Genomic DNA, 13,512 nt, shown 5'->3' on the forward strand with positions numbered 1-13,512 from the left:
CCTTATGGGACCCCAATGACTCAAATGTTAGTACACTGGATGTTGTCCCAAAGGTCCCTTATACTATCCTTTTTTTCTTTTTGATGTTCGGACTGGGTGGTTTTCACTATCCTGTCTTCCTGATCACTGATGCATTCTTATGCATCATCTGATCTGCTATTGATTCACTCCGGTGTGTTTTTTTTTTTTTTTTTTTCATTTCAGTTGTTATATTTTTAGTTCTGATAGGTACTTTTAAAATACTTTTTGTCTCTTTGTTGAAGTTCTCACTGCATTTATCCACTTGTTTGCAGAGTTTGATAAGCAACTTTATGACTATTACTTTGAACTCTTTATTTAGTAGACAGCTTACCTCAGTTTCATTTAGTTCTTTTTCTGATTTTTTGTCCTGTTTTTGTTGTTGGGAACATATTCTTTTTCTCCTCATTTTGTCTGTTTGTTTCTATGTATTAGGTAGGCCAGCTACATCTCCTGGTCTTGAAGAAATGGCTTTACTTAGAATGTGTCCTATGGGGCCCAGTGGTAGAATCAACCTTGTCACCAGAGCCAGGTGTTCTAGAAGGTAGACTAGTGTGGCCTCGTGTTGTGGCTGGGCCACAACTTCTATGGACACACTGGCAGGTGAAGCTGGTCCCTGACCTGCTGGCTGTGAGGCCTCGCCACAACTGTTGTGGGCTCACTAGTATGCAGGGCAAGCATTTTGTGTGCTGGCTGTGAGGTTTAGCCATGCTGTTGCAGACACACTGATGTGTGCTAATGCTGACTGAGGCCTCCTACTGGGTGTGGTAGAGCAGGAGTCATTTTAGAGGGGCACTGGCCTGGGTGGGTCCTCAAGGAAACGCCAGGGTGGGGTGAACAATGTTAGCAAGGCCAATGGAGAGTGTAAGACCTGGAGCCTTCCTGTGTCAGACCAGCTAGGTTGAAGAAAGGGGAAAAATGGCTCTTTCTAGCCCCTCTGACTCAGGAAAAGGTTCCAAAAGATCTCTGTCCCTCCAGCACACATCCCAGAATTAGACAATGTATCACCTTCATATGACGTAGGTGCTTTTAAAACTGCTGCCTCTGTGCTGGGACTCAGAAAGAGTGCAAATTGGGTTTCCTAAAGCCCTCTCCCAGATGTAAGTCCTGCTTGTTTTCAAAGCCAGGTGTTACGGGGTTCCTCTTCCTGGTGCAAGTCCCCCAGGCTAAGGCTCGGACCCCCTGCTCTTTGGGGATGCTCTCCACAGTTGTGCTGTCCCTCCTACCTGTGAGTCACCACATGAGGAATGGAGGGTAAGGTAGGTCCTGACTAGACTTTGTCTCTACCCTTTCTACCCATTTCAATGTTGCTTTTTCTTTATATCTGTAAGTGTAGACAATCCGTTCTATCAGTCTTCAGGTCATTCTCAGAGATGGCTGTTCAGAGATGTAGTTGTAGTTTCCGTGTCAACAAGAAAAGGTGTGCTCAGGATCTTCCCACTCCACCACCTTGAATTTGAAGGCAAGAAGCCTTGTTCTTGGATGCCAATTTAGTTTGTCCATGAAATGTAGTAACCAGTGGTTGGTGCACTGGCCCCACAACAAATGTGCCTTCAGATGGGATCACCTCGTCACTCTATAACTGTATTCTTAAAGGTCAGAAGAGTCTTCTCTACAGGATGTTTTTTCAGTGTGCTAGGTGATTCAGCTATAAAATAGACTTGGTTCTTGTCAACATGGAGCTTTCATTTAGAACAATTCTACTCACTTAATAGCTATTTAGTAGATGACCACTTTATAAATTTTGTTAATAGCTACCTTATCAAGAGCAATTTCCATATTTGCAACCTTTTCTTTCAAACGACGTTCCTGAGATCTCAGGACTTCTAGTTCTCCAGCCATCTTGCTTTTCTCTGTTACAACCGTACTCAACTCCTGGCTTAATTTAGTCTTTTCTTCTTTTAGAAAATGTTTTTCCTACAATTATACAGCAGAAAAACACCAAAAATTATGATGAAAATATAAAATTCTTATATAAAGACCTGAGCTAGAGTTTAACTCATATGATATTTAATTGCTTCTGAGCTGGAGTTGGGAGCTGCTAGAACTATGTTACTGTGTATTCTCTCATTTTATCAATACTAGTATTATTATTTTTTCTAGGCTTAATAAATCCTTGATAAAATGCACAAAATATGTAGTAATTATGTTGTCATAAAAAGAAACAGTGCATGGTGATTTGAGATTGAGTAATCACATACCAAATTTTACTGAAACATGTTTAAAATGACAGAGATATAAAGAAGATGCATTTATTTGAAAGCTTATGGGTTTTTGTTTTGTTTCAAGGTTGAATGTTCATTTCACAAATGACATAAAAAGAAATGGAACACACAGTGTCTGCCCTCAAGTCATTTGTGGTCCAGTGCTGAGAAGGAGCTCGCTGATACACTTATGGAGAATCTTTGGTATTCAGCAAAATTTCATTAAAATTAGTTCCTTTAAAAAGACATCACGGAACAGACAAAAAGAAATACATAGTAGCCAAGTTAAAACACACACCTCAACTTATTGAATCTATATTTCTTTAAATATATTTTTCACAGAGAGAATGTTTAATGTAAACAAGGTAGACGGTATCACCGCTGTAATATACATTTTGGATGCAAATAATTTTTCCTTTTCTCATTAGTTAGGTAGAAAAGGTTTCAGAAAGAGAAGGGGATTTATTTTACAAACTGCCTCCTTTCCTTTGAAGGGAATGTCATTCAGCTTTGAAGAACACTTTCCTTCAGTGGGGCAGGCAGTACCTCAGTTCCCTACATACCCGCAGGGAGGGTGAGCATAAGCACTGCTTTAGGTTCCAACAGGCAAATAACAGATGAAAAAAGAAAAGATTTAGAATAAGAAAACAGTAGGGAAGGAAAAATTGGTGAAGAACAAAGAAATATGTAGATATTTGTTAATATTTAGCCTCATTCTAAAAAAGTATTTCAGCAGTTCGTTTTGGGTGTGGAGAAAGCAATTACTTGAGTTATACTTATTATTTTCTACTTATGCTCTTTATGTTCTCATCTCCATTACAGTCAGTTCTAAATCTGTTAAAAATGCAAATTTGTTCCAAAATATGATATTATCAGGAAACATTTAAGCATAACACAAATGTCACATTTACTTATGCGAAGTTTCACTTATGAGAAACTGCACCCAGTTAAACAAAGCTGCAAAGGACTATACAAAAAGCATACATGCACTGTTCCAACAACTAACTGTCAGCTACCTCAGTTTACCTAGTGTTATGAGCCTTATCCAAGCACATCTGGTGTTAAAACCACCTTCTACCCCTTCATAGTGACTCTCATGCTGCAGCCCTTTGATGCACACTTCCACAAGGAAACTTCTGGTATGTTTTTAAGGTAGCGGACCATAATGGTTTCAGCATTTACATATTTCTGAACCACTGAACATGTATAAACTGTGCTACCATTATTATTAGGTTTCTATTTTTTTGTGTGTTGCTGACAAAATTTGTTAGCATGGTGCTACTCATCCCATTGTCCCTATACGCCCTGTGGTTTTTATGGCACACTTTTGTATTGCACAGTAATCTTACGAACACATGTCACATTATAGTTAAACTGTGTTTTGCACATAATCACTCTCTGATTCTATGAAGAATATCTTTTTGCCCATCCTGCATTTAACTAGTTCTTTTGAGATCCTGCTCAAATGTTCTTTCAGGAAGGAACCTTACCCTCATTTTCTCAGTTGGAAATAACTTCTCTTTTCTCCACTGTACTTTTTAATCTCTGCTTTGTCTTATTCTGTTTTGCAGTATATTAATAAATGAATATATTGCCTTCCCCCAGCCTGAGGACAGGGACTTACCTTATTTGCATTTGTCATCGCCTCTTCCAAAAACTGTATCTTGCTCTGAAGGGCATCTATCTGACCTCTTTTAGCTGTGATTTGTTTTTGCATCCCCATTGCCACTTTCATAGCTGGAAAAAAATAAACTGTGCCTTAGTTTATAAGTTTCTAAATTTTGAGAGGCTACTATGATGTGATGGTTAAACATTATGAGGTGACAAGATTCTTCAAGGCACCTGGACAGTTTCAAGTGAATGCCCATGGTAAAAGGTCTTTGGACTTCACAATATTGGCATATAACAATTTTCAGCAAGTAATTGGAGATTTTAAACTAAAAATATATGTATATACATATATATGAGATAATGTTTTGTGATTTCCTTGTTACTGAGATTAATTTCATTGACCACTACAATTTGCCATGTCTACAATGCTAATAAATAATAATAACCAAACTCATACTTACACATATGGGAAATATATATATATATAAACAGCCATATAATAAGTAATGTGCCATATATAGTATTTTTAATAAAATAACTTTTCTGGATACTGATTTTTAAAATACCATGTAAGACATTCACTATTAGTGATTTCTTAAAAGAGTACAGTGATAGCACAAACCATTCCATTTTTGTTTTCATGTTTATTGTCATGTGCTTACAATTAAATTGGCAGCATAGGCATATATGTGATTCTTGAGTATAACTCGTGACAAGATGAGCATGTTCTGTACAGGCAGTGGACACTACCTACTTAAAACATGGCAGGCCACTGAAAATATATACACGTTCCTCCTGCTTGGAAATTCAAAGTTGGAAAACCTGTGTTGTTTCTAATAGTCAGCTGGGAAAAGAAATTTGAAATGCTGCTGCTTTGAGTCAGGTCCAATCACAGCTTAGAGGTTAGAAAGAAAAGTACCATTCTTTAAAAACAAACTTGCTACCAGGATGGTTCCTAGCTAAGCTGTCAAAAACAAGGCTAATGGAGGCACAGTACTTTGATCTATTAATAGATAAAAAGTATGACATCACTTGTTCACCATTCTGAAGAATTCCGGTCTGATTAAGTAGATCATGGTTGGCCTTCAAAGGTAATTTTCTTATATAGTCTTTTATATATTGAGATAATTTAATCAGTGAAAATAAGCATCTGAAGGCCAACACAAGATTACCTAGTTGGTTTACTAATTGTAATGGGACTGGGGCAGCTGTAGAGATGCGATGGGGCGATGAGGAAGGGGCTCTATCTGCAGGGAGGGGGCAGGCCCCAGCTGGGCCTCTGAGTGAGTGACCTCCTACCACTGTCTTAGTGCGAACCAGCAAGGAAAGAGCAAAACCTCGGAGAACCACACAAAATATGGACAATTCAAAAATGTGCATGTCATCTTTGTGCTGGTGCCATGATAATCTTCTCTGTATCGTTCCAATTTTAGTATATGTGCTGCCAAAGCAAGCACAAAAATAAATCTTTTGACGTTAAAAAATATTGAGAAATGGAAAAATGTAGACTTTACTCGGATATTTATTCTTTTTTTTAAAATATTTTTTATTTATTTATTTTTAGAGAGGGAAGGGGGGAGAGAGAGAGAGGGAGAGTGAGAGGGGGAGAGAGGGAGGGAGAGAAACATCAATGTGCGGTTGCTGGGGGTTATGGCCTGCAACCCAGGCATGTACCCTGGCTGGGAATCGAACCTGGGACACTTTGGTTCCCAGCCCGCGCTCAATCCACTGAGCTATGCCAGCCAGGGCTGGATATTTATTCTTATAGGCAGCTAATACAGCCATACCAAAAACATGAATATGAAAAAGTCAGTAACCTTCTCTCTCTGAATTAATATGGGCAGCAAGGTAAAAAGGGAACAGGTAAAAGAGGCAGGAAGAGACCCCTGATTCTAGCAGTTTAGGTCCCAGGTCCACTCCCCAGGAACTGACAATTAGCCACAGATATATAGTTCGTGTAGATGATGAACACATGAAAAATAAGGGGTTGAATAAAAATTATCAGTGACTTGTATTTATATCAACATATCCTTAAAAATAATTAACTGGCATTTATAGACATGGAAGTCTGTTAGAAATTATTGAAATAACTACAGGGAAAGAAAATTTAGATACTTGAGGGATTAAATTAAGCACATGGCCATTCCCACCATCCCCCCAAAACACCCAGGCAGAACTACTGCTACACAACACTCATCACCGATAACCTACTGCTGTATCTCTCTCACATCACATGGCACTGTGAGGAGATGGCAGGCAATGCATCCAGGTTTGTGCTTTAATAACACTAGATCAATGGAATTAAAAACAAAAGAAAAAATCTAATACAGCATACCATGACCATCAGATCCTTCCATCGACTTTAATGTATTTCTTGTTTGTTCTAGTTCAGACTGTGCAGATTTTAATTGCATTTTCAGCTTATTTGTAGTAGTTTCCATTTCTTCGCTTTTGTTTCGGAAATTCCTTTTTAAGACTTCATAGTCTTCTGTACACATGATAATTAATAAGAGTTACTTTTTCTATCCCATTGTTATGAAATATATTTCATTAGTAAGTAATGATCATAGAATTTTAGATCTGGAAGAGACTTCATTTAGTTACACTGACATTTGTTACAGAAATTAGACGTGTGTACATACACATTACCAGGGATCTGACTCTTTAAAAACTCTAGTTGGGTGGACCCACCAATATTGATTTTTTCCAGCCTGTGTAATTGACTTACATCTATTTCATCTTAAACCTTTTCCTTGGCTTATCATATCCATTACCATGGATTTAACCACCATCTGAAGGCAGACAGACAGACTTCTACGACACAGTAAGTATAACCTGAGGCTGTCATGTGTCTTATTGGACTTTTATCTCCAATAACTATCAAAATACCTGGTACGTATTCATCACTCATACACAAGAATACACACACACACACACACACACACACACACACACACTCTCTCTCTCTCTATCAATCAACAATAGATAGATTCACATATACAGGAAGTACACAGAGCCAACACCTCTTTGCTGAGATCTCTGTCTATCCAGACATTTGCGTGTGGATGCCCTGGTGCCTCCCAAACCAGCTACCTCATACTGACTGCATCTCACCCTCTTGCCCTCAAACTGCCCCTCCTTCCCGTTTCCCTGTCTCAGTTGTTGGTATCCTTCCTTGGTTTCCCAATTATTCAAACTTACACACTGAAACCCAGACACAACCCTCCAATTACTAAGTACTGTTGATTTAACCTCCAAAAACATTCTGAATTCTTCCTTCTCTCATTCTTACTGCCACTGCCTTAGGTCAAGTTCTCAGCATATTTACCCAGACCCTGCAAAATCCTCTTTAACGGGTTGGTCTCTGTCCCTTTAGTCTTGCCTTTCTCTCTTTACTTGCTGACAGTGTTCCGAAATGTAAATTTGATGACAAATCTCTTACTTAGTCTCTTTTGTTGGCTCTGCCTATCTATTCTGCCGTATTTCTTAGTCCTCATTCCTTGACACTTTTACTCCAACAAATACTTCTGAGGTCATATTACATTATTTCATGCCTTCCTGGTTTTGCCTATAGTGTTCTCTCTGTCTGGATAGCCCTCCCACCTCTTTTTCACCTGCCAAATCCCTTTCCCCCTTCAAACTGAGTACAGAGGATGCCTACTGTAGGAGGATGATTCTCCACCCTCTCCTTCTGCACCGGGCACACATCCACTGTGCCTCACCCGCTGGGCTGTCACCTGCCCTGTGCAGTCTGGCTACCACCCGCCTGCAGCTTCACTGCTGTGTCTGAGGCCTAGCGCAGCACCTGGCTGAGTAAGCGCTCGGGACTTGGTGACCGTGTCTGCATCTGTGACGCAAATGAAGCCTGTGCCATACTAACTGTAAACAGTAAATGTTTCATTTTTAAATTTAAGGCTTTGAATTTTTCTATCCAAGAAATTTGCATAAGTCTGTTGACACATGCTGCTTCATCATTAAAGCTCTGATCAAGGTATCTGACTCAAAGAACTCACTCAAGTACTCCACCTCCCTTACCCTTTCCTTGGAAACTCAGGAAAGAACTTCATGGGCCCCGAGGGCTGACTAAACGAACAGTAAATAAGTGCAAGATAGGAAAGCTCCTCCAGGAGAAGCATCATCAGGTGATGAAATAGCTCCCCTGGGGCAGCACAATTAATCCGCACTTGTCACGTGGGACGAGGAACTATTCTTTCACAAGTATCTACACTGGACTTCACTCATGGAGCTATTTTTTTTAGCAGAATCTGAACTGAAGTGACATACCTGTAAGGCTGTTTAACTCATTCCTACTGGTTTTCACCTCACTTAACAACTGATCCCTCTCTTGCTTGATGTCCTTCACAGCCCGGAGCCGCTCCGAGCCTGCGTTCACCAGCTTCACCTTTTCCAGCTCCAGGTCACTCACTCTGGCCTCGAGCTCTCGTATCTTTGCATCTTTTTTATCTTTTAAAATCTAAATGTAGTGATAAATATCATTGGTAGAGTAAGAAATAAAAAATATGTACATATACAGTTATGACATGTTGTCTTCATATCCTATCTATATCTACATAAAGGTTTCTTCACTATCTCCCAGGACATTAAATTTGTATTTTATTATAAAGTATCAGCAAAGTAAGTGGGAGAATAAAAGCGATATTTTATCTTTTTTAAAATCTTACATGTAAATGTCAGTTCAGCATATGGTTGTGCCATCAGCCACATGTGATTACTGTGCACTTGAAGTGGGGCTGATCTAAGTGGAGATGTGCTGTAAGTATAGAATAAGCCTGATTTCAAAAGTTTCCCATTAAAATAATGTAAAATATCTCAATTTGTTGTATTGATTGCATATTTTAGACATGAATTAAACCAAACATGTTATTAATTTCACCTGTTTCTTTTTATGTGTCTATTAGAAATTTTAAAATTATACACGTTGTTCACATTATATTTCAAGTGCACAGAGGCAGACTAGATGCTTCCAAACAAATGACATTTGAAAAAAACTTTATTTTTCCAAAAGAATTTCTACTGTTTGGTGTGTATTTCTCCAAATACTGATGTAGGTATAGACATAAAAGCACAGGTGTATTTTTTTTCTGTGCTTATACTTAAATTTTTTTTAACTTATGTTTTTGGTCATCAGATTGTTCCCCTCAAATTAAGGCCTATTGGCCTTAAATATAAACAGGCATACCTCATTTTACTGCACTTTGCTTTATTGTGCTTCATAGATTTTGTGTTTTTTACAAATTGAAGACAAGACCCTCCATCAGCAAAAAGATTATAACTTGCTTCATCGCAATTTTTCATTGTGGTGGTCTAGAACCAAACCCCCGGTATCTCTGTGGTGTGCCTGTAACATTCACGCATGTCCTGCCTATGATCCAATCCCAAGGCAGTGTTGCTCATCGGCAGGTTATTTAAAGTCTCCATGGCTCATACATCTCTATGAGCAACTGATATTTGACAAAGGTGGCAAGAGCATACACAATGGAGCAAAGAGTCTCTTCAATAAATGGTGTTGGGAAAACTGGGCAGGTACGTGCAAAAAAATGAGACTAGACCACCAATTTATACTGTACAAAAATAAATAAATAAATTCAAGATGGATAAGAGACCTAAATGTAAGTTGTGAAACCATAAAAATCCTAGAAGAAAACATAGGTAGTAAATTCTCAGATATTCAACATGAAAATATGTTTGCTGATACACCCCCTAGGGCACTGGAAACAAAAGAGAAAATAAACAAATGGGACTATATCAAATTGAAAAGCTTCTGCACAGCTTAAAAAACCATCAGCAAGACGAATAGGGAGCCTACTGTATGGGAGAACATTTTCCCAATGGTGCATCTGAAGGATTTATTCTCTAAAATATACAAAGAACTAATGCAACTCAATGCCAGGAAGACAAATAACCCACTTAAGAAATGGGCCAAAGGCCTGAATAAGTACTTCTCCAAAGAGGACATACAGAGGGCCTGTAAACATATGAAAAAATGTTCAACATCATTAATTATCAGAGAAATACAAATTAAAACCTCAAAGAGATATCACCTTACACTTGTCAGAATGGCTACCATCAATAAATCTACAAATAACAAATGCTGGCAAGAACGTGGAGAAAAGTGAACCCTAGTGCGCTGTTGGTGGGAATTCAGTCTGGTGCAGCCACTGAGGAAAACAACATGGAGTATCTTTAAAAAATTAAAAATGGAACGTCCTTTTGACCCAGCAAGTCCACTTCTAGGAATATACCCCAAGAATCCAAAACACCAATACAAAAAATACATGCACCCCTATGTTTATAGCAGCACTATTTACAGTAAAGATTTGGAAACAGCCTAAATGTCCATTAATAGATGAATGGATAAAAAAAGCTGTAGCACATTTACAAAATGGAATATTATACAGCAGTAAAAAATAAGAAACTCTTAACATTTTGCAACAGCATGGATAGACCTGGTGAAAATGATGCTAAATGAATTAAGCCAGCCAGTGAAAGAAAAATACCACATGATCTCAATTAATGGAATCTAATGAACACAATAAACTAATGAACAAAATAGTAACAGAAGTTTAGATACATAAAGCAGTCTAACAGCTACTGGAAAGGAGGTGGTGGGGCCCAGATAAAAGATGGGGAACGGATTAACCAAATAACATTTATGCACAACCCATGGAGGGGGACAACATTATAGGGACTGGCTAGGGAGGGGAGCGGGTTGGGCTGGGTGGAGGGGAGAGAGGGGGAGAAAGTGAGAACAACTGTAACAGCATAAACAATTAAAAATAAAATTTAAAAAAGTCTCCATGTCTCAGTTTCCTCATCTTTATAATGAGATAATAATGTACCCACATCATAAAGTTTAGAATGTAAGACTCAACAGGATTCTTCCATTTGTTTGTACTATTAACAATATCAGAAATCCATCCCTTTCTTTAATGAGAAAGTGGAACAATCACCTTTCTCCTCTAATATGTTTCACAAGCCTAAAGTATTCTTTGTAAGGGCTAGCCATTACAATGCCTTTACAAGTCTTTTTCATGGTGAATTTGGCCATTAATAAATTCTTATAATTAAGTAAAAATTTAACACTAGAGAATTTTAGCTTTTAATTCAATGAACTTGTATATCTCTATAAGAGAGGTAATAATCTATAGTTGGCCCTATTTTTAGAGTGAGGAAACACAAGCATCTAAAGTTTATGAGAGCTTTGTGGTTATCACAGAGGCAAGGGATGGGGGGCAGAACTGTGTAAAAGTGGTCCAAAAGTGTACACTTCCAGTTATAGGATAAAGAAGTACTGGGGGTATAATGTACACCCTGATGACTATAGTTAACACTGCTGTATGGTGTATTTGAAGGTTGCTAACAGAGTAGGTCCTAAAAATTCTCAGCACAAGAAAAATATTGTTTCTTTTTTTGTATATCTATATTAGATCATAAATGTTAACTAAATTTATTGTAATAATCATTGCAATGTATATAAGTCAAGTCATTATGTTGTAGACCTTAAACTTATACAGTGTTATATGTCAATTACATCATAACACTGAAAGAAAAAACAATTGTATGTGATTTGTCTCCTTTTAGTTACCAAGGCAGAGATACAAGTGACATAGAGCTTAGGAAATCAAACCTTTAAAAAAATTCATTCAATAGTTTTAAATTTTGATAACTAGCCCTGGCTGTTGGGGCTCAGTGGATTGAGTTGCCAGCTTACAAACCAAAAAGACACTGGTTCAATTCCCAGTCAGGGCACAAGCCTGGGTTGTGGTCTGGGTCACCAGTGGAGGACCCTTGAGAGGCAAACACACATTGATGTTTCTCTTCTTCTCTTTCTCCCTCCCTTCCCCTCTCTCTATAAACAAATAAATAAATTCTTTTTTTAAAAATAAATTTTGATAACTATGTACTGAGCATCTGCTAGGTGAAAGACATGAAGAAATGGGGCAGGGGTACCAAGATGAAGAGGATGCATACCCTGCTTGAAGAAGTCTTCAGCCTTACAGGGAAGAGCAGACACGGCTATTTAAACACACACACAATGCAAAACGGAATGTGATCCAGGTCATAATGGGTACCAATAAAGTGAGGTAAGATTTAGATGGATAATAGAATGGGGGAAGGGAGCTAATATTTTCTAAATGTCTTCTATAGGCCAGGAACTAAGCTAAGTGTTTGATATAAAATTTCTCATTTAAGCCTTGAAAAACCCAATAAGATTGTTATGAGTTTTTGTTTCTCTTTCTGTTTCTGTTTTGTTTTACAGTTAAAGGACTGAGATTCAGCCAACAGTCCAGTGTTTTTCAGTTATTGGGTGGACTGGGTGGTGAGAGATGTGGTTCAAGTTCAGGTCTGTCAGAAGAGGGAGAAAAAACGTCCAACTGTGGGATCAGGAAAGCTTTGTGAAGCAGCTGTGGATTTTCTGATTTTTACCTTTTATAAGGGTTGTTGTGAACCACTGTGGGTCCACTCCTTCAGGAACCTAATGAAAGTAAGGATCTTTTCTCATAAAAACGTACATACACACATAGACGCAAATACTTTCAAATAATTTCAGGGTGTCCACAGATCATCTTCACAAAACCCCTTGTCAGTAAATTAGGCTGCTCTGATTTACGAGGAATAGATCTTTCAGAAGCTAAACCACACACACACACACACAAAACCTCTACAGACCTTAAATTCCTGCAGTTCCAGTCTCCTATCGTTAATCTCCTTCTCGAGCTGAGCTTTTTCTACTTGCATAGCACCAGCCGTCCGTCCATGCTGGCCTACCAGCTGCGTCATGTTCTCAATCTGCTGTCGCAAAATCTCGATCACCTTGTCCTTTTCGGTCATCTGCAGCTTAAGGGCATCACATTCCGTCTGCACATTTCTCAGGTGATCCCCTTCGTTTTTCAGGTGCTGCAGCTCCTGCAATTTCAAGTCCACCCGGGAGCGGAGCTTCGTGATCTCTGCGTTGGTGGCCTCGATGGCTCTCTCTTTTTCCTGGAGGGAAGCTGTCAAGTCCGAAACAGTCCTCTCCGAGCTCTCCAGGGTCATTTTCTTGGCCGTCAACTCTTCCACCACTTTGCGGAGCATCTCTTTGGTGGATTCCAGCTGAGCCGTCAAGGAGGACACTTTTTCTAGGCTTTCATTCTTTCCCTGAATTGCTGCCATCTGATTGTTACAGAAAAAAAGAATTTCATGGATTTGGGCAGATAGGTAGAAGCAACCTGAAGAGATACAACAAATTAGCTCAGAAATATGAAAGCATTCGTTAGATAACATCTACTTTGACCAACTCAAATCATTTCCCTGTCAGAACTCCCTGCGGACATTAGGATGACGTGTTAATGAGACCAAGGTGAAGAGACCTTATTTAATTAATAATGCTCCTCCAAACTGCTCCCTCTGGTTTGCTTTTGTATTTGGGAAGCTTCCCCTTTTGTGGGATGCTCTTTATGTCTCTGTGGCAGTGAGTGGCAATGGAACCGTGTTCTTCCAGTGCTGATGGGACACTGCTGTGAACAGCGAGCTGCGCATTTCCCCGCTGGTGCCCTGAAACCGAGGGTGCCCACCCTGTGTAGGATCAGCCTCACTCAGTGAAAGCGAAGTAAACACAAAGCCAAAGAAACAATGCTTAGAAACCTTTAGCTCGGCCGTTCTTAAGATCTCCCTGTGG

At 38.9% G+C, this 13,512-nt stretch overlaps 1 protein-coding gene and 1 non-coding gene across 5 annotated transcripts in view; both read right to left on the reverse strand.

Moving 5' to 3' along the window:
- Positions 1 to 13,512, reverse strand: part of CCDC158 (coiled-coil domain containing 158) — a 62,580-nt gene that overhangs the window by 18,320 nt on the left and 30,748 nt on the right. For all 4 annotated transcript variants that reach the window (XM_036022509.1, XM_036022517.1, XM_028508076.2 and 1 more), the window contains 5 exons: positions 12,525 to 13,007; positions 8,118 to 8,307; positions 6,169 to 6,321; positions 3,847 to 3,959; positions 1,777 to 1,935 (listed from right to left, as the gene is read on the reverse strand). In XM_036022509.1, the coding sequence (XP_035878402.1) occupies positions 1,777 to 1,935; positions 3,847 to 3,959; positions 6,169 to 6,321; positions 8,118 to 8,307; positions 12,525 to 13,007 (1,098 nt within the window). The remainder of the gene's footprint in view (positions 1 to 1,776; positions 1,936 to 3,846; positions 3,960 to 6,168; positions 6,322 to 8,117; positions 8,308 to 12,524; positions 13,008 to 13,512) is intronic.
- LOC114493573 lies at positions 5,184 to 5,290 on the reverse strand. Its single transcript, XR_003684207.1, has one exon. It is a non-coding gene; the product is annotated as a U6 spliceosomal RNA (small nuclear RNA).

The sequence above is a fragment of the Phyllostomus discolor genome, chromosome 1 (genome assembly GCF_004126475.2).
Source record: "Phyllostomus discolor isolate MPI-MPIP mPhyDis1 chromosome 1, mPhyDis1.pri.v3, whole genome shotgun sequence".
NCBI lineage: Eukaryota > Metazoa > Chordata > Mammalia > Chiroptera > Phyllostomidae > Phyllostomus > Phyllostomus discolor.